The sequence below is a fragment of the Rhinolophus sinicus genome, chromosome 17 (genome assembly GCF_057876585.1).
Source record: "Rhinolophus sinicus isolate RSI-liver-muscle chromosome 17, RSI-T2T, whole genome shotgun sequence".
Taxonomy (NCBI): domain Eukaryota; kingdom Metazoa; phylum Chordata; class Mammalia; order Chiroptera; family Rhinolophidae; genus Rhinolophus; species Rhinolophus sinicus.
The window spans coordinates 79116820-79138903 of record NC_142517.1 but is presented as its reverse complement, the minus strand read 5'-3'; the positions used below and the strand labels follow the sequence as shown (position 1 = coordinate 79138903).

Genomic DNA, 22084 nt, shown 5'->3' with positions numbered 1-22084 from the left:
AATTAACTAACCTGGAATGATAGAATTCAGAATATTTATTTTACATTTCAACAGAGGAGAACTGGGTGGAGGTGGAAATGTCTGGAGCATTCATGCAGCTCAGACAGGGAAAACCTAGATAGGACACTGCAGACAGTAGAGAGTAGAGCAAAATCAGCATGATTCCAGGGAAAGATGTACTAAGGAAAGCCCAACTCCAGCAGAGACAAATGCCACATACGTCACTACTTGGCCTAGAAGGGGACCTGTTCAGAAGTTGCATCCTTGCCAAATAATTTTCATGTAGCCTTTAGTTACTGCTGAAGATAACTTTCTATTTGTGAGGAGATAAGTAATCTACAAATACCTTTTTTCTAGCAGAGAAAACCTGCTCTGCAAACTGGAAGAAGGGAAAATGTGATGACAATGTTCTGAGGAAGGAAATGACAGCATTTTAATCTGTCTTTAATCCTGTTACTAGGGGTCAGGTGGTGCGTCTTATCCAGGACATAGAAAGCAGGGATGGAGCAGTCTTTTTTTAGGGTAATATATTTTCCTTTCATAATCGTGGCACAAAGAAAAATCCATTTGGTGTAAAATGGCAAGAAAAAGAAAGAAAAGGCATACAAATTGGAAGATAAGAAGTGAAACTATCTTCGTTTGCAGATGAAATAATCATCTATGTAGAAAACCCTAAAAAAAAGCTACTAGAACTAATAAATGAATTTTGCAAAGTTGCAGGCTAAAAGGTCAATATAGAAAAATCAGTTGTATGTGTCTATATGCTAGCAAGGAACAATAGGAAACTTATCTTTTTTGAAATACCATTAATAGCATGAAAAAAAGTGAAATCAATAAATCTGATTTTAAAAAGGTGTGTAGACCTATACACTGAAATTATAAAACATTGCTGAGAAGAATTGAAGAAGATCTTAATAAATGGAGGGATATGTCATGTTCATAGATCAGAAGCCTCAATATTATTAAGATGACAATTCTTCTCAAATTGATTGATAGACTCAAGCCAATCCCAGTCACAATCCCAGCAGCCTTTTTTGTAGAAATTGACAAGCTGATTCTAATATTTATATGGAGGACAAAGGACCTTGCATAACCAAACAAATCTGAAAAAGAACAAAGTTGAAAACTTACACTGTGTGATTCAAGACTTCTTATAAAGGTTATAGTAATCAAGACAGTATGATATTGGCATAAAAGGCAAGAAAGGATAATCTTTCTAATAAATGGTGCTCGAATAATGACTATGCATATGCAAAAAAATTTACTTTGATCCATATACAAAAATTAACTCAAAGATCACGAGCCTAGATGTAATACCTGAAAACTATAAGACTTCTACAGGAAAACATAGGAGAAAATTTTTGTGACTTTGGGTTGTGCAAGCTTAGAGTTGATGCCAAAAGCATGATAAAAAAAAAGTGTTAAATTGGGTAGATACCCAGAAGAGGGATTGCTGGACCATACGGTAATTCTATTCGTAATTTTTTGAGGAACCTCCACACTGCCTTCCATAGCGGCTGCACCAGTCTGCATTCCCACCAACAGTGTATGAGGGTTCCTTTTTCTCCACAGCCTCTCCAACACTTGTTGCTATTTGTCTTGTGGATGATAGCCATTCTAACTGGTGTGAGGTGATATCTCATTGTGGTTTTTATTTGCATTTCTCTGATGATTAGTGATTGTGAGCCATTTGTGATAAAATGGATGGATCTTGAGATTATTATGCTAAGCGAAATAAGTCACACAGAAAAAGTCGAGAACCATATGATTTCACTGATATGTGGGATATAAAACTGAAAGCATCAAAGGAACAAGACAAACAAACAAATACTCATACACATAGACAATAGTTTAGTGGTTACCAGAGGGTAAGGGGAGAGGGGAGTGGTAGATGAGGGTAAATGCAATCAAATATATGCTGACTCTGGGTGGTGAACACACAATGTTATATACGGATGATGTATTACAGAATTGTACACTTGAAACCTATGTAATTTTACTAAACATTGTCACCCCAATAAATTTTAATTTAAAAAATGTTAAATTGGACTTTATCAAAATTTAAAACTTCCGCTCCTCAAAAGACATCAAGAAAATAAAAAGACAAGCCATACGTTGGGAGAAAAAGGTATGCAAAACTCCGACAAAGAATTTGTATCTAGACTATATTAAGAACTCTTATAACTCAAAATAAGACAAACAACCCAATTATTTTTTAAATGGGCAATATATTTGTATAGAGTCTTCACCACAAAAAGATACACCAACAGCAAATGTGAAAAACGGTGCTCAACATCATTTATTACTAAGAAAATGCAAATTAAAACCACAGAACATCACTTTATATCCACTAGAATGGTTATCGTTATAAGAGACGACTGACTATAGCAAGTGTTGCAAGAATGTAGAGAAACTGGAATCCTAATTCAAGGCTGGTGATACAACCATATTGGAAAACAGTTTGGCAGTTTCTTAGAAAGTTAAACATACACCTATCATGTGGCCCAGCCATTCCACTCCTATTACCCAATAGAAATGAAAGCATATGTTCACACAAAAACTTATACAAAAATGTTCATGACAGCTTTCTTTGTAATCACCAATAACTGAAAACAACCCAAATATCCCATAAAATGGAATACTACCCAACAATAGGAGGTAACAAAGTAATGATACACAAAAAGGTCACACATGAGTCTCAAAATAATTATACTGAGTAAAAGAAGCCAGACCAAAAGAGTACATTGTTTGATTACACTTACATATAAAAGTGCAGAAATGCAAACTAATACACAGTGATAGAAAGCAGGTTAGTTTGAAAGAAATGGATTTAAGTAAAGCAGCATTACTAACAAATTGAGTGCTATAAAAAGTTATTCAAAGATGATTATCACATCATAGGAAAAATCTATATTTGCATTTTGAGGAAGCAAACAATAAAATATCTTGAAGGATGTACAGGAGTTTACCAGGTGTATAATCAGGAAAAGAGTATTGGGTGAACAAGAGAAAAGTTGTTGTTTAACATAATATTCACAACATCTATACTTAACACTTCGAGGTCAGAGATATGCCAAGGGAGATTTCTTATAACTGTGTACCTCTAAGGGAATAATAGAATCGTAAACTGTTGATATCAATGGTGAGTTAAGTATTTTTCTTCACTATCCACTATATATTATGGGGGATTTAGCAGAGGAAATTACAAAGTGTGCGTAAGGGTAAGATATGAATGCTTCAGCGATCACATAATTCAGTTATGGAGGTAAAACCACTATTGGAAACTACAGTCAGAATTCTGAAATGCACTTCTCTACATAGAGATGCATACACGTGTTCAAACCTCATGTTCTAAGTGGAGATGCTATTGATGTTCACAAGCTAAAAGAAACTAAGATAGGCTGTGTCCAGAGTGACTTCAAGTAGAGAATGGGATCTGAACTAGAAGTTAGACGTTGAAAAAAATGGAGAGAAGAAAAATATCAGGAATAGAACAGCAAAAATATCCCAGAACTGAATGGCATAGGAATGAAAATAGAAAAGATTACAATGTCCAACAAAATCAATGAAAAAATGTTCACCTTTGAAGAAATCTTTTAATTATATAAAAAATATGTTGGTACACCAAGCAAAACAATACAAATCTAGCTATTCTAGAGAGTTGAAAACAACAAATAAAAAGACATAATAGTCCAATGGAACAAGAATTAGACTGCTAAGTTATAAAACAGTCATGGGGATGTAAAGTACAGCATAGGGAATATAGGCAATAATATTGCAATAACTATGTATACTGCCAGGTGGATACTAGACTTATCGAGGTGATCACTTCATAAGTAACAAAAATGTGTAATCTCTATGTTGTACACCTGAAACTAATATAATATCGTGTGTCAACTGAAATTGAAAATTTTTAAAAAGGAGAAAAATATCTAAAAAAGCATTAGATAGCTAAGAAATTTCTTCAACTAGCTATTAAAAGATAATGGGGAAACCACTTCAAAGTTTAAGGGAAGGTAATTTTGAACTAATAATTCTATTCCCACTTATCTTTTTTTTTTTCATATCAAATCTTAGGATTTTGTTTCCCCCGCCCCCCCTCCCCAGTGGAACTAAGGAATAAAACAAGAACAAAAACTGAAGGAAAGAGTGGTTCCAACTCAGGCCAGTATTAAAGGAAATCCCATAACATCTGGTGCTCCATCCAATTTGGGATTTTTTCCCCCAGTAAATTCAGATTTTTTTGTAGTCTGTACTCAAAAACAAAAGAAATATTTGGTTAGTTCTGGTCAAAAACTCTTAAATAACATATTGATAGCCATAATCACCAATCCTTGGCTGTCAGAGTACAGCTATGTTATTTTATTTTATGTTTTATTATATCATAATATTTTATGATATTGTATCTCTACCTAAATAAAATGCCTTAAAATTTAAAAAAATAATAGAATACCAGTGTCTGCATTAATTAGGATATATGCAAATTGTTATAACAATAAAACCTCAAAATTCAGACCCTTAAATGTCTCACAGAAGCTGTCTCCCAGAACAGTCTACTATGGATGGTCAGTTAGGTCACACCAGGGTTACCTTCCATAAGGATCTCCAGGCACCCAAGCTTGTTTATTTTCACTGCTTTGCGCTCCTCCCAGGTATCTTCCCCACCTGCTTAATAGAAGCTGGCTCACTAAACCACATTTGTTTTCTTTGGCAATGAAGAAAGAAGGGAAATAGATGACCATTATTTTCATTTTTAAAATTTGAGATCTTAAGCTGCTCGGACACCACTGGCTTGAATTTAGTCACGTGGCCATATCTACCAGTAAGACAGGCTGGAGAGGGAAGTTTCTAGCTTTGGATAGGGTTCTATGGCTAGATGGAATAAGGGCAGAATAGGTAATGGAGGAAAATTAGAAATCTGTCATAGGAGAAAACCAGTAAATACTTAAAAACAGAAAAAAGTAAAGTGGTTTCTGGAGGGGTGAAGGGTTAGGGAGAGAATGAAGGGTAAAAGAAACTCTTAATTTTCAGAATTAAACTGTTCTCTGGTATTTTATATTTAAAAATCATGCTGTATGTAATAATTTTGCTATGTTTAGAAATTAAACCACAAAACAATTTGTAACATTAGGAAACATGGGGGGAAATGGAAGGAGAGTGAGCAAAGACATACAGTCAAGGTAAAATCATTTACATTTAAAAATATATAGTGTTGGGCAGTTGGATGGCTGAGTTGGTTAGAGCGCGAGCTCTGAGCTGTGGGGGTTGCCAGTTCAATTCCCACATGGGCCAGTGAGCTGCGCCCTCCACAACTAGATTGAAGACAATGAGCTGCCACTGAGTTTCCAGAGAGGCGGCCAGATGGCTCAGTTGGTTAGAGCCCAAGCTCTTGACAACAAGGTTGCCGGTTCAGTTCCCGCATGGGATGGTGGGCTGTGCCCCCTGAAACTAACATTGAGAATGGCGACTGGATTTGGAGCTGAGCTGTGCCCTCCACAACTAGATTGAGGGACAACGACTTGGAGCTGATGAATCCTGGAGAAACACACTGTTCCCCAATATTCCCCAATTTAAATATATATATATATTTCTTTTACATATATATTTCTTTTATATATATTTCATATATATAAAAAGTTGTGTTATGTCAAGGCACATGTTTATATATATATAGTGTTGTAGGAGTTTCTGATACAAACATTGACATTCAGAGCTTTGGATAGTGTTTATAGAAAGAAATAGAGAGATTCCTAATTTTCCTGAGATTATAATAAAAGAGAAGTGCTCCTTTTTCTCCAACACCTACAGCATGTTCACTTAACATTTTTAAATCTTGAAGAGCTATAAGAGAAAAAGAAAAAAATCGAAAGAAAATAGCTTTCAGGTTTTACAATTCAGAGTTCTTTCCCTAGTCCCCCCAAAAAAATTGACCGTGGGAGATAGGCCTCGAAGTTGTGTTATGTCAGGGCACATGTTTATGTGAACGTGGTGAGAGGAAGAGAGGGCATGGAAACTCTTTTAAATAATATAAATTCATGTTTGGCTTTTGTTTCTTAAAATAAGTTACTATTGTTAACTAATTTCCTCCTATTTGTGTTAGACACATTGTTTGAGTGTTTAAATAGTAATGTGAAATTTCAAAATAAAATGAGAAACTAGACAAAAAAATAGTAACAACAATTAGAAGCCAGACAAAAAAAGAGTATATAGTATAATTATATTTATGTATAGCAGTGTAGAAAATGCAAACTAATACATGGTGATAGAAAGCAGATTAGCGGTTGCCTCAGTACTGGGGTAAAGGGAGGCGGTAAGGAAAGAGGGGATTACAAAGACACATGAGAAAATGTTTGGGGTGATTGATAAATTAATTATCTTAACTGTAGTGATAATTTCAAGGGTAAATACATTTGTCAAAACTTATCAAATGCATGCTTTAAGTATGTGCAGTTTAAAATCCATCAAAGTAAACCTTAAAGAAGGTCTATTTTAAAAGGCCCAAGTACAAACATGACATTTTTAAAATGAGAGAATATGCTATTAATTACATTCTACTCCAAGCACCCTAAGCATCTGTTTAATTTTACAGATCATTAGGTTTAATGTAGTTGCTCAGATGAACAAGACAAAAACTCATAGACACAGACAACAGTTTAGTGGTTACCAGAGGGTAAGCGGGGAAGGGGGTGGTAGATAAGGATGAAAGGGTCAAATATATGGTGATGGAAGGAGAACTGACTCTGGGGGGTGAACACTCAGTACAATATATAGATGATGTATTATAGAAATGTACAGTTGAAACCTATATAATTATATTAACCAATGTCACCCCAATTAATTAAAAAATATTAAATAAAATAATTGTAGTTGCTTCTTGCTTAAATAGAAATATTTTTCAAATCTGTTAAACCAACTAACAACATACACTAAATTCTCTATAAGCAAAAAAGGGGCAAACCATTACAGTGAATTAGTTTGGTGTAAAGAGCTAAGATCCTTCGTTGGACATTAAGTGTATCTCTCACTCCAATTTCCAATTATTTGGTTCTAAGGGTAAAATCCAATTATCTCTTCGAAATCTTCAAAATCAAGACCTATGTTGAAATACTCGTTTTACCTAATTTTCAAAAATATAACAAATGAAATATGTACTCTTTAACATGACAGTAGCAGTTACATAAACATTGTTGCAATCTCAATGTGCTGCCCAAGCCTTTCAACTTTATGAGGTCCCTTTCCAATAATACCACTCATAGCAACTGGATTTTAAAGTCAATTATTCTAGGAATGCTTTATTTTTCTTTTGTTGAGTCCTATTCAATACTGTCTCTTGAATTTATAAACACAAGAGCAAAGCAATGAAAAGGCATAATCACATCTAAATGACTGGTTATGATTCATTGTTTCCTCTTTGCTATTTAAGCAGCAGCCATCTTGATATTCTGATCTATTTAAAAATAAATGTCAAATAAAAATCCAGGTAGTAGAAATCATATTTTGATAAGTTATAAACTGTCATCCTCATTCATCTTCAGTTCCTTTTCTCTTTGGAATTTGCCACTCCTAGCCTATGCTCTATACACAAAAGGCCAGGTCAATGGATTTCCATTTAAAAAGTAAAAGAGGGGGCCGGCCCGGTGGCTCAGGCAGTTAGAGCTCCGTGCTCCTAACTCTGAAGGCTGCCGGTTCGATTCCCACATGGGCCAGTGGGCTCTCAACCACAAGGTTGCCAGTTCAATTCCTCGAGTCCCGCAAGGGATGGTGGGCTCTGCCCCCTGCAACTAAGATTGAACACGGCACCTTGAGCTGAGCTGCCTCCCGGATGGCTCAGTTGTTGGTTGGAGCGCGGGCTCTCAACCACAAGGTTGCCAGTTCAATTCCTCGACTCCCACAAGTGATGGTGGGCAGCGCCCCCTGCAACTAAAAAATTGAACACGGCACCTTGAGCTGAGCTGCCGCTGAGCTCCCGGATGGCTCAGTTGGTTGGAGCCTGTCCTCTCAACCACAAGGTTGCCGGTTCGACTCCTGCAAGGGATGGTGGGCTGTGCCCCCTGCAACTAGCAACGGCAACTGGACCTGGAGCTGAGCTGTGCCCTCCACAACTAAGACTGCAAGAACAACAACTTGAAGCTGAACAGAACCCTCCACAACTAAGATTGAAAGGACAACAATTTGACCATTGTTCCCCAATAAAATCCTGTTCCCCTTCCCCAATAAAATCTTTAAAAAAAAAAAAAAAAAAGTAAAAGAGGAACTTATTGCTTAACAGTGTCTGATAGCCCCCAAATACAATCAAGAGATATAAATGGACTCCAAAATTTTTTTTAATTAAAAGGTGCTAATACATTGTGCCACCTTAAGAAATTTTTTTAAAACTCAAATATATAAATATATGTAATATTTGATATTAAATTTTTCATTTTAAAAACACTTGCTTTGGTAAGGGGGGAAGAGGGGAAGAACAAAATAAAGGAAAATAAAGGAGAAGATAAAGTAGCTGCTCAGACTGACAGTTGATATAGCCCATTGCCTGAAACATAGTAAGTACTAAATAAATAGTAAGTACTAAATAAACATTAGCTGAATGAACAAGTCTGATTTCACTATCATTTCATCATGTATCTCCACTTTAGTTTACCAGCATCACATCCATATTATGGCTTTTTATTGGCTCTTGAGCAGCAGAAAGCAAAGTTTGGGAGTCCTCCAAATATCTAAGGGATATATTATGGTCAATTAAGCAATTTTGGTTAGTAAATATAGGAAATAGAGCATGAATTCACATAATAAAAAGGGACGATATCCAAAATAATACTGTTTGATTACAAAAGAAAAGAAGAAAAGAAAACACTAGTTTTGTTGCTTTAGGGTCCATTCCATCCTGAGAAGTGCCATCAGTTTCAGACGTAAAAAGTTTTATGTGTACCAACTAGAGAGTAACCAGCATGAGTCTACAGAATGTCTACACTACAAAATACTGAAATTGATTTTATTTTCATGCATAAAATAGCTAATCAATCAAGGAAGTAAATATAGCTTGGTAAATATATTTTGTGGGTATACTTAGGCATATTACTATAATGAAGAAGTAAAAATTATATTTATCCAGTAACATAAACTGGTATCTTTGAAGTGCTTAAAGACGTGAACTGTTTCCTCTCAAAATAGTGTAAACTTTCCTCTGAAGCTGTATAAATACTACATTTTTGGCAAGTTATTTTTCCATAGTTAGTAGAAAGATATTTGGCTCAGTTCCTGTCTAACTTATCACAAATTTTGAATTATAATATGATACAACAAATGTGATAAAACTATGTTTGAAATTCCTTCCAGAGCCCAAGAATTTGGATGTTCACTTACCTCGTACTTGAAAATACTTCACGTGGTTTGCCAGCGCCTCTGTAACACTTTCATCTGGGCAGATTTTCACTCCATTAGAAAACAGAGTAGATCGTCTTCTTCTTAGCAACCGCTGTCTCTCAGCTTCTCTGTGGTCCAGAGGTTGTTTCTTTTCCATAGACAGAGAAGGGTCTGTGGATTCTGAGTCAGTCAGGAGAAAAGAAACTGCGCTCTTGGGTTCTTGGATTTTTTCTAAAGGTAAGTAGGTTTGTGCAACAGAGTGAAAGCATAAACAAGGCTTCTGATAATAAGTGAAGATACAGTATGAAAGGTGACAAATAAAGAAAAACTGGCATTTGTGCCACATTTGGATTTTGAAGTCAATCTCAGATTACAGACATGCATGACTAAGGAGGAGTGAAGCATTCAATCTATTTTCCTTTTAATTCCTACTCCTTTATTTCAAGATTGTTAGTTATTGAAATCAAGTGTATTATCTACTTTCAATACAAGAAATAAAAGGAAGCAACGTTTGATCCACGAATTACTAATGAAGAGGAAAACCAAAATCATTGGAGAGATTCTAACAATTTAAATGAAGCAATGTCAAAGATTAATAGAGTAAGTAGTATTTAATTCAATTTCTTACAGCAGTCACATCAAATAAAATTATTTTTAGAGAGAATATAATACAGATATAAAGAAAGATAAAAACAATGTAGATTTTTAAATACCTGTTAATGATGAAAGAGTTTCTTCTATCAGGACGAATATCAAAATACCCAAAGAAATCTTTCCAAAATGTGGAAACATAATCATTTGGCCAAAACCAAAGAAATGAGGAGAGGCCAAAATCTTTGAGCCCCAATGCCCCGAATCTTCCAATACCAAATTGTTACAGGAAAGGTCTACCATTTAAAAGTTTATGTTTGAGAACTGACAAATATTCCAAAACCATTATAAATGAGCTTAAATAAAAACGGTGTCCTTTCAAAGTACCTCTCACTTTTCTGAAACAACCAGCATGCTATGAAAGCAGGAGAGATAAGCTAATTAGAACAGATGGGGAGAGACAATTTCTTTATTCTAATCTGGCCGGCTAAGCTCTTTACTAACACTCTCCTTGCCTTTAACAAGCAGTTCATTTAAAAATAATGTTTCATACATAATTCACTAAGTTTTAACAATTTTTCTGAGTCTGTTAGTCAAACCTGCTAAATTCACAGGTTCTCTGGGTTCTTCTAGGACCTACAATGAAATGCACAGACTGATGATACCAATCTAATTCCGAAGTACAGAGCTGCATGCAAAACAAAATTAGTTTTCTTGGAGATGTTTCTCTTTATAATAAAGCTACTGTCCTTAAATTTCTCTCCTTGATAAATAATAGAAAATCTTTCACTATAACCACTTACTATGTCTTCTTCCTGATCTACAATATGGGATAGGGGTAGAAAAGCTAACTCATGATAGAGCTGCCGTGAGGATTGAATTGGGATTGAAAATGCTTAGAGTAGTGCCTGGCACATACTAAGCACATAATATAAGTGACAGCTATGTGATCCTAACTTTGTTGCTTAATTTACTATTAAACATGGGGCCCAGTGTGTTTATTGATATGAGGAACTGTTGACCAAGAAAGGATAGCCTTTACCACAATAGGATCAGATAAAATTCTTTGTACTAGAACAGTTGTTTTTATCAAATAAACTTAGTAGAAAGCAATTTAGTTAAAATCCTTTTGGAAGCTAGGATTTACTATCAAATAGCAATTCTTTAAAAAAAAACGTTTTGTAAAGATCTGAAGCACATTTCTCTTGAGAATCCTAAGATAATTGGTAGCTAAATCAGCCTCAGTGTTTTATATTTTAGGAAAAGCACAAGTATATTTTTCAATACAGCCAGCCTCATACAAACTACATTTTCAGCCCTTAGATAAGCTAACACATCTGAATAACTATTAAATACATGTGCAAAATGTTGGTAAGAATTTTATTTGCCAAACTTTATTGTTGAGGAACTTGTGTACTCCCCAAAGAAATTAGGTATGATGTCTGTTTATATCACAGAGAAAAATTAGGCAATATGAAGTTTTTGTAAACTAATGTATACTATTTGTCTTTTATTACAAGTGTTCATAAAGTTTTAAGAGGTTTCAAACTTTGGAATTTTTTTTTTAGACGTTTATCATTTATATCCCTCACACTGTGTGAACCCCCCTCTCCCCATCCACTATCCCTCTGATATCGCACAGCCATTACATTTTCACTGTCTCTATTCCTAATACTGTACGCCGCTTCTTGTAAGTATATACATACACATATATATAATTATAGTTGACATTATTGTTCAGCTTCAGCTTCAGGTGTACAGTGCAGTGATCAGGCATCTACATCATCCCTGAGGTGGTGGAATTCTCTTTTGTTCAAGCTCCAGAATGGAATAAATTTTCCCTAATTTCTTTACTTAAAAACTTTAAAAATGTTATGTTTTATAAAATATAGTTTGAGATTTCAGAAACCCGTACTTAAAAAAAAAAATAGTATGAAAACTTCAGCTGGGTTCATTTGCTTCTAAATAGGTTTATCATTTCATAAATCTATTTTAACTTGACATTTAATGTACTGTAACTTTTAACTGCTGCTTTCTTAGAATAACTGTACCTATGATATAAAGCAGTAGGTGACGACTACCATAACGCTGAGCCATGGGAAACAAGGTTAATTCCAACTGGAAAAGTAAAAGGGGGTTATTCAGCTAGGCTTTGAATGGCCCGGGGGGCATTTCAGTGGGCAGAGGCGAGGGTGGTTAGTGGGAGAGAATAGGAGTTAGGAAAGAAACCCTGGTCATAATCAATAAGGTGGAAAAATATACTGTTTGTAGAGAAAACAGAAACATATTTGCTACAGCAGGAATGGGAGCATAAGGTAAATAGTTTGGGAACGAAGGCAAAAAAGGTTGAGGTCGATTATGAAGTACCATGAAAGTCTTATCTAGAATTTTGGATTTTTCCTATAGATGAAAAGATTATCTAATGTTTAATTACTCAGAAAAAGAATATTCCTTCAGTTTTTATTTATGGAGATTCTTTTTAAGAAATATTTCAAAAAGCTCATCTGATGATCCTTGAACCTTACGCTTCCAGAAATGTTCCCAAAATTATAAGCAGATAAGAAACTAAACAAAACTCTGTGCTTTGGAAATAACAAGTACCAGTTTCCTTCATCCATATCTTAATTCTCAATCAGTTGCGAATCATTACTGACTCAGCAAAATCTTCTGAGTATTAATTATATGTTACTAACATACTAAATACAGGAAATGCAAAATGTTGCAGTCTTGTAGGAGCTTGTAGTCCAAAGGGAAAACATGTATACAAATAATGAAATAAAACTGATACGAGAAATATAAACAAATTGTTATCAGGGAAAAGAGCGAATGAATTATTCCATTTGAGCAAGTGTGGGGCTGGTGACATTTGAGCCAGATTATGAAAACTACCAGGTTCACAAAACATAGTGAAAGGGTGTTCTAGGAAGAAGGGACAGCATGTACAAGGTCTGAGGTGTGGAGGTACAACATTGCAACATCTATTTCACACAACCACTTATGACCTTGCATTCAAAGTGACATAACCTAGCTCATTTACTTTATATTAGAATACAGCTCGGAAAACAGTGTTACCATGATAGACAAGTACAACACATCTTCAGCTGGAGTCCTTATAGGTGTCCTGACCCCGATTTCTCCAGTCCCCAAAAGTAAAACACTCAGTTATAAGAGAAGAGGCCACCTGGGTGGGTGCAGACCACACCAGCGTTAGGGAAACCTTATCCACACAGAACCATGTCTTAACAGCCACTGGGCAGTTTCCAAATTTCCACAAGGACAAGGCCAGTTATAAGAGACTCCACACAGGGAAGCAGGGGCCTGTGTTTTCCAGAAAGGTTTTATACGGTCTGGTCAAGCAGGCCTTCAGAATATGCACATCCACTCTCAGTTCTCCCAGTTCAGACACAGTTTCACCATTTAAAAAAATGTTGAATACAGCTGACATTTCACATTTATTTTAGCTCAGTATATTTCCAAAGAAACAGTATTGAGAGAAAGAAAATTCAGGATAATTTCCTATGAATAAAAGGCTTAAGTTTCGTGTTAAGCCAAAAGTAATTAAAGTATAAATTAATAATTTTATATGACCAAAAAGTATGTGACAGTAGAAAGCTGAGGATAGAATATAGGTTGAAACCAGATTAAAAAGGGCTCTCTCTATATGATAAGACTAAACCTATTTTCCCCCTAATGTAAAAAGAAGCTGATTTTAAGAGGTATTAAACTGTTTCTAAGTCCTAGTTAAGTAATTGGATATGACTAAAAACGAAACAACAAAGAAACCCTACCTTTTTCTTTTTATCCCAAGACTTGTGAATTATAAATAATATTATCTTCTCTAGGAAAGCTTCTTCCCTGTGCACTGACAACCCTCTTACTACTTCTCTAACACCCCTCACTACCACACATGTGCACACATACACCCCGAGGCTGAACTGCCTCTTGTGCTCCCAAAGAAACTATGATTGTTTTCACCAGAGAATATTAAGACAGTTCATATGTCTACTTTTCTCGTTAAGACTATAAATGACTCAGAAATAAGAGCTGTCGTTCATTTTATTGTACCTGGCAAATTACCTGCTAAGGGTAGATACTTCAAAAATGTTCCCTGAACTGACAATCAAATTAAGTGTATGCTTGTTAAAACAGGAAGAAAAAATAATCTAAGCATCAGTTACATGATATGCACTGCCTATCGCACTATTCAAAATTTATTTCTAAGAGTGGCTCACATTTCTTAAGAAAAACATTACATCTCAATTTAATGAACTGGAAACATGTTTAATATAAAATGTTGATATTCTCAAAGCATTATTTCCACATGAATTTAGGAAAATGAATTTTAAACAGTCTTCAAAACATGATAAAGGACAGTGAGTGGTATCTTTGAAAAACACACAAAACAAAAAAGTTAAGAAATCACAAGAAGATGTATTATATACTTGCTTTCCCAAAATTAGATGTACAAAATTAATAGTCACCTAAAAAAGTCCCCTCCCACATACACACAAATTGGGAATGAAACATATTATTATAAGCATCTTTACAGGAAATTTCCAAAAGACAAATATCTTTAACAACATAAAGATGGTGTCAAGATTAATAAAAGTTTAAGAACACTGAGGCTTAACTAATAATCTCAATTCACATGATTTTGAAATAAAATGTTCCTATTTTTAGCTTTACCTTAAATTGTCTCTGCTTCAGTTTTATATACAGTTACAATGTAAGTCCAAGAGATGCTTAAAGCACAAGATTAAAATGATATTCTTAAAAAACATTATTCTTATTTGACAAAATACATTTTAATTGTCCCTCAAAATATTCCTGATAACATTAGAAGGTTGTGAAGTATTTATATAATACCACAATCATCACATGAATTCAGAACTGTTACCTGAACATTGAGTTAAAAAGAATCAACCTCCATGAGGATTACAGATCTCTAAAAACTACACTTTAAAAATATAAAAGCAATGAGAGTAATCTGGCTTTGCAAATGAATACTGGGTAATAGAGCTATAAAATTATATATTTAGTTCTAACAATAAATAAGAATTTGAGGGTAATTTTTTTAAGTTATGAGGACATCAATTTTACCTTCCATACTTATATAAACTGTGTACATATATTCTGGGGTAAAGTAAGTGTCAATATATAGCTATACTTCAAATAAACTAAGTTGAGCTACATATATAATTTTTAAAAACCTATTTTGGACAGCTAAATATTTTTGTTTCAATTTTTACCCTGAATGAACTAAATTCTCAGATTTCCCACATATGACATCAAAAGATGGAAAAAAAAATTACAGCAGAATAATGGTTTCATTTAGCAATTGAGAAAAATAAGCTGCGCTTTGAAAGACTGATTTTTTGTCATCTTCCTAACATTATGTCTTCTTTTACACTATACAGAAGGGATGCCGTAAATGGCATTTTCTGAAGCCTTGATACTAAATCCTTAAAAAAACAAAAAAATACACAGTATTCATACTGCATGCTTGAGCTGCAAAGAATAGAATTACAATATAATGTGACTTGTCAACAAATTTGACAAGCACTGGGGCTGGCACCAGGGAGAACCTAACTCCCCCTCAACTCCCAGTTATGTGGAAGTACAGATCACATAGTTTTATTATCTACAAAAACATTCCCACATTACATATGCTATTGCATAATCCAAGCATATTTAATCAGAAAAATATCAAATATTTATGAAATTTTAATTTCTATCTAATAAGTTTATGTATATTACCCCCATTTCTGTTCCATCAGATCCCAACAATTCTAATAATATACCTTATATATTTTAAATAATGTTCAATGACTTATAAAACTACTGCACGTTATTTTCTTCTCTGTGAGCTGCCTAACACAAATACTGGTAAGCAGCTTTCCAATAATCGTATAGAACATCTGTGCCATGTTTATACAGATTAACTAGCTACTGCTGCCCTTCTGTTGCTGTAAATGAAGTTTCAAAATGAGCTCTCGAATATCTTCCCGTTTGGTCTTTATTACATGACGAGGAAACCATTTCTCTAAATGAATTGGAAGTTCAAAGTTAACAATAGGGTCCTAGAGAGAGAAAAGAAAGAATGCAATCACTTTAACAGTGTAATTCAAATTTGTTTTAATTTCATTTTTAAAAGAAATGAAAAATTGCTAACTGTATTTAAATAGCAGATTTACTGAGATATCATTCGCATACCATACAATTCACCTAAAATATTCAGTTGAATGGTGTTCAGTATATTTGCAGAGTTGAGTAAGTATCACCACAATCAATTTTAGAACATTTTCATTAAGCTGCTAACTTTTCATCAAAATTAAATACTGTCTGTTCCGTTACAATGCTGTTTTGGTGAATAGTGCAAACAGAATTAATAAATAATGATCCAGCACAATGCAGACGGCAGGTTGGTTTGAACACAATTTTTTTTCAATATGTTAATATTTTGAATCTATTAAAACAAAGGGAAAGCCTTAACAGTAAATGAAGAATCCTCCAGAAATGCCTTGTTTTAGTGCAAGAAACAGCCAATTTTATGGCTTCAAAGATGCTGTATTTTCTATCATATTAAACTTAACCAGGAAGTTGCAAGTTGCAACTGCAAAGACCTTACCCCGTGTTTAAAAAAATAATTGCTGAAGAGGGTCATGTATATAAATTTGATGAAACTATTGGAATCCAGATGTAAGAAGGACTTACATCTTGAAGAAGGAATTAAGAGTCCCAGATATAATGCTGAAAGGATGGACTAACTGTCATTCTAGGAGCAAATGTCAGCAGAGATTTAACTACTCCATTTCAAGTATTTTTATTAGAAATAATATTGTTTTTGTTAAGGTTCAGTTACAAGTTCTACATGTTTTGAGTGGTCTACCCCAAATCTATTTCTTTTTGCCATCTTAGCTCAGTTCCATTAGTGCATAAATTTGTAAAACACAAGGTTTGGTTTTTTAAGTTTTTCCTTCAGGAATCTTAAATAGTGCTAAGGTCCTTTATTAGAAGATATTCTACTGACTGAGGCTATACAAAGTAGAATTATGTAACAGACTCAGAATATGTTATGTAATAAGGCACTTTGAATATTCTAAAATCAAAATCAAATCTCTTTGGAAAGAGTATTAGAAGACCAGAATTGTCACCCTATAATGAATTTCCAATATGGAATTAAAAAGGGGGGGAAAAAACCCAACATAACATTTAATGGTTTCCATAATGTGTACCATATTCTACTATTTAGTATCATTCCTCTCTAATTACACCAAAAGTTTCAACTACGTATTATAACCCTCACGCTTTGAAAGTACCTTTAAGGATTTTCCAAGAAACCATATAATCCAGTTCCTATACCTATCTTCATAAATAATACGAGCAATGACTGAAGTAATAAGCTGACAGTTCAAAAAGCAAAGAGTGATTCATTGCTATTTAAAATTTCTTCTTAAATAGATGATCTAGAAAATAATACCCATGCTTGTCATTGTACTTATGCAGCTTATGGTTTTCTGAGCTACTTGAATACATGAGTCTCTCAGCTCTAAAAATTTCTCTTCAAATTTCTGTCTGCCTTACTCTCCCTTCCACCACACGATGTAATCTTTCTGGAAGTCCAATTACATATACATTAGACTTTTTGACTGTATCACACTTGTCTCTTATGCTCTGTTCTCTTATTTGCATTCTTTTTTCTCTATGAGCAAGTTGGACACTTTCCATTGTCTTTTTCTGAAGTTCACTAATCCCATCTTCTGCTCTATCCAGTCCGCCATTAAACCTATCCAATAAATTCTTATTTTCAGATATAGCATTGTACGTTTTTAACATGATTTTTTCTTAGTAGATTCCATCTCTTCATCTACTTTGCTTGTCTTTGACTATTTTCTCCAACACATTTAATCAAATCATTTTAAAGTTCTGATGTGCTAACTCCAATATCTGGATTATCTGCAGTTCCATTTCTTTTCTTTTCTGTTTTTCTTTCCTGATTACCTGTAATATTTCCTGCTTCTTTGCTTGCCAGCAATTTGTGATTATATGTTGGTAACTTAATAAGAAACTTATTTATATCTTTACATACCTTAAAGAAGCTTTCCACATATTGAAGTAAATATACTCCACAATCACTGCTATTATCTTGTTTAGGAACTTTAGGGCAAAGGTCCACCATGTTTATTTTGTTGAATTCACGATGAGTTTTTCGTTTAACTTCCCACTCTACCTCTAAATACCTTAAATCGTCAAAAAAATAGAATGACTTGAGTAGAAATACCTTTACTATTATGCAACACTTTCACAAAAGTGAAAACACATTTGAGGCTAGGTGTGCTACCTCAAGCTAGACCTTTTGAACAACACAACTTTCACAACTCAAAAACACAGTCATTTATATTACAAAGTAAAACTAACAAATTATTTTAAAACTTTAGCTGCTAGTTTTTTTCAAATCCTACAGTAAATTACAAAATTACATACACACACACAATAAGAATGTAAAAGTTATATTTTCTAAAGTGTTACTTTTGATAACCACTAATATTTGCAATGCTCCTTTGTAAAAGTATGCTTTTTGTTCAGTTGTGAATAAATTCCAAATTTACTTTTGCTATAATCTTTGACAAATACTTGAACATTAACACATAATAGGGGATATGTATTATTGATAAGTTTATAGGCCTCATCTAAACATAATAAAATATAATTCTGATATAGCGTTTTCAGTAATTCTTAAGATAGCTTCAAAATTACTGAGATGTTTTAGGTAACAGACTAAAAGGTAAAACTGTCATTACTTACTCTCGTAAATTCTGAACTGTGTTTTGTATAGAAGCAGCTTTCAAGGAGTCTAGTATGAGAATGCATGGCCTATGAAGAGCAAAGAAAGAAATCAAGATGTACATATTTGTATATAAAGTATATCTAAATATCTGAAATAAATATTATTATAGCACGTACCTACCTTTTACACATTTTCTTTGGTGTCGACATATTCTTCTCAGTATTCTGAAATAACATGAATTTTTATAACTTTGCAATTAAAGCTAATTTGAATAAATCAATATTCAGTTACTCTTTAAAATTAAAATTTCAAATAAGAGTTCTTTTCATCAACTGAAGTGAGCTAATTTTATTTTTCAAAATTCATTCATTAGTTTATATAGTTTATATAGTTTTACATGTGGCCTCAGAAAGCTATGGACCTTTAATATACTATGTCCTAAAAAATAACCTGGAACTTTAATTACTTCTATTCAAAGCTATCATCTTAAGCGAGTTTAACCTGTGCTTACATACTCAGACATTCTCTACCTCAGTATGTCAGTAAAGACACATTTCTTCCCTCTGCAGCACAAGAAGCAGAATATTCATGTGCAGTAAAGAAAATGAGATGGCTGTTTTGTTGATACATTTGAGAAACAACAGAACAAACTTAAACAGATTTCTTTAAAGCAGAGCTTCTCAGAATCTTTATTATTCTAATGTAACTGTGAATCTCTAAGACAAGAATAGCACACAGGATTTACCCAACTTAAGTGACCTTAGGATCCTTTTTTATTATAAACTGCATCATAGAACAAGTGTTTCAAGGAACCCAATTTGGGAAACCCGGCTCTAGAAGCAAGAAGGAACTCCCCTACCCTGCCACTGTGACAGCAGAAAAGAAAACCTTCCTTCTGTCCAACCTGTACCAGTGACAGTAAAGACATAGGACTATGCTAACTGTATGCAGAAAAAAATTCATTAGATGGCTACCTTAATCAGTTAAAGACACCAAATCTAGACCATGCGTACCATATAAAGAAAAGTTAACAGAAACTATCTTAGTCTCAGGAATAATATAGACTGACCTTGAGTCTACTTTGAATAATTTTTATCAACAATTCACAATAATGAAAAATAGAATATAAAATATACTTGCTTAGCTTATTAATTATACTAAGTTCAAGAAAGTGCTGATACAAAGAATAAAAGTAAACCTGACTCACAGAAATTAGAAAAGCAGTCAACAAAGATGATCAGATAAACTACTAAGTAAACAAACCGAAGAAGTTAAAGTGAGCTAAACAGATGCACGGAGAATGCTTAATTTCCCTTGTTCTCTTTCCTACCCCCACAAAATACATTAAGAATCGTAAAGCAGCAAAATTTAATTATGGGCCACCAATATCCATCATAGCCCACCTAGCTATGCCCTATTTTACAGATTCATTCCTTCACATCTATAAATAACACACTTACTTGGGAGTCCGCTGTACCCAAGGATAGTACTGAAGTTGTATGTAGATCATTATCTAGTTAGAAATAACAAAGCAGTTATGAGTATTTTATGTCTAATACAAAGTATTCAGATAAGTTTAAATTCTAATTTGTATGCACAGTAGTATTTAAAAGGAAAAAAATACCTGGAATCTATTTAATTTTTTTTCATAGTTCATGTTATAAATAAAATTCAATCAACAGATAAAACCGACAATGGTCAGCTATTATCAGACAATACATAAACCCCTGAGCCAAAACTTGAAATATCAGTTAGCTGAGCTAGTTTCCTATAAAAGACAATCTTCAAAGATGGATCACTAATCAAAATGTCTGCTGTTCTGGGTGGCCGGATAGCTCAGTTGTTTAGAGCACGAGCTCTGAATGACAGGGTTTCCGATTCGATTCCCACATGGGCCAGTGAGCTGCACCCTCCACAACTAGATTGAAGGACAACGACTTGGAGCTGATGGGCCCTAGAGAAACACACTGTTCCCCAATATCCCCCAATAAAATTTATTTTTAAAAAAAGTCTGCTGTTTTAATGTGGAGCATCGTTAATTTGCCTGGTAATGGTTCTAACCTGTGATCACAGTGTTGCGTAAGTACACTTTTGAAACAGAGAATGATTAGAGAAAAATGAAAATAATCAGTTGTTTTATCAGATGTTTTTTCCTCCCACCCTAGGTTTTGGTCAATATTAATGGTAATGGCTATTATTAATTCTGCTTCCCACTTAGGCTACAGCTATAAGAAACGTAATTTTGGTTTTTCTTCCTTAAAGAAAGTAGGCTTATTTGCTTGCTTAATTAAGGTTATTTGAGTTGTAACATGATAAAAACCATGGAAGAATTATGAGAGACCAAGTATTACCTAGCCAAATTACTAGTGTCAACAAGAATTGTGTTACTTTATATTAAGAAAAAATGTAGATCCATGGCATGGATTTAGACATGTAAGCAAGATTATTCTATAAAAAGTACTATGATAAAACTTGATACAACAGTATAATTTAAGAATTACATTTTGTCTGACATGAGGCTAGGCATCTATCATGAAAATTTCAGACTTCTTATTCTTCTAATAAATTTAATGATAATAAATTACTATCTTTTAAAGTCATATTGTTCCTATAATCATTTCACTGTTGTCATCATTATTAAAAACACCATCTATATTAAGTTTATCACCTATTGTTTTGTTGTCTTGTTGGGATTGCTGAGCCTGAGATTGCTGAGATACAGTTTGTGGAAAATCTTCATACACAGCTTCTTCTAACCAAGGAAAACAAATGACTGCAAGATACCAGTGAGACCTATTGAAAAAGAAACACAATCTTAATAACACAAAATCTAAACAATGTAGAAGAATATGTTCCAGAGCTACAGCAAAGAAAGTAGGTATGACAAACTACATCAATTTTGAAGAAGTTCATTGAAATATCTGACATAATATAGAACACACATTCTAAAACTAAATAAGTAGTAAGACTACTTAGGGTAAAATCTGAGTAATTTAAACATATTTACTTTCATATAGTTAGTGTTTCCTGTTCAGGATTTGCGTTATTAAATAGACAAACAGACACAGCATCACCACTTTTCTATTAGTGCTTAAAGAGCTTATTCTCTTAAATATTTAAAGATTCATCCTAAAATCCTTTTATCTTTTATTTTGAAAATCTTCTCGAGTACAAAAAAAGAAAAAAAAAATCAATGTCTCAGTCATTACAGTCATGTGGGCATTTGTCATTTTAGTTTTTTCACTATACAACATAACCACTGTCAAACCAAAATCCAAGATAAATAACTCATTGTTTTAGCTCTTTAGAAAAAAATTTAAAATAATACCTGGGATTTATGTACCC

The 22084-nt window shown here is 33.7% G+C and overlaps 2 protein-coding genes across 9 annotated transcripts in view; both read right to left on the bottom strand.

Moving 5' to 3' along the window:
- IMPG2 (interphotoreceptor matrix proteoglycan 2) overlaps nt 1–14062 on the bottom strand; it is an 86599-nt gene extending 72537 nt beyond the window's left edge. For both annotated transcript variants that reach the window (XM_088793815.1, XM_088793816.1), the window contains exons 1-2: nt 10074–14062; nt 9361–9591 (exon numbers count right to left, since the gene is read on the bottom strand). In XM_088793815.1, coding sequence (XP_088649941.1) covers nt 9361–9591; nt 10074–10254 — 412 coding nt within the window. In that variant the 5' untranslated portion in view covers nt 10255–14062. The remainder of the gene's footprint in view (nt 1–9360; nt 9592–10073) is intronic.
- Nucleotides 14063–14211: 149 nt separating this feature from the next.
- SENP7 (SUMO specific peptidase 7) overlaps nt 14212–22084 on the bottom strand; it is a 115742-nt gene continuing 107869 nt past the window's right edge. For all 7 annotated transcript variants that reach the window (XM_074332590.2, XM_074332581.2, XM_019711204.3 and 4 more), the window contains 6 exons: nt 21408–21532; nt 20200–20252; nt 18920–18963; nt 18757–18825; nt 18041–18191; nt 14212–16031 (listed from right to left, as the gene is read on the bottom strand). In XM_074332590.2, coding sequence (XP_074188691.1) covers nt 15894–16031; nt 18041–18191; nt 18757–18825; nt 18920–18963; nt 20200–20252; nt 21408–21532 — 580 coding nt within the window. In that variant the 3' untranslated portion in view covers nt 14212–15893. The remainder of the gene's footprint in view (nt 16032–18040; nt 18192–18756; nt 18826–18919; nt 18964–20199; nt 20253–21407; nt 21533–22084) is intronic.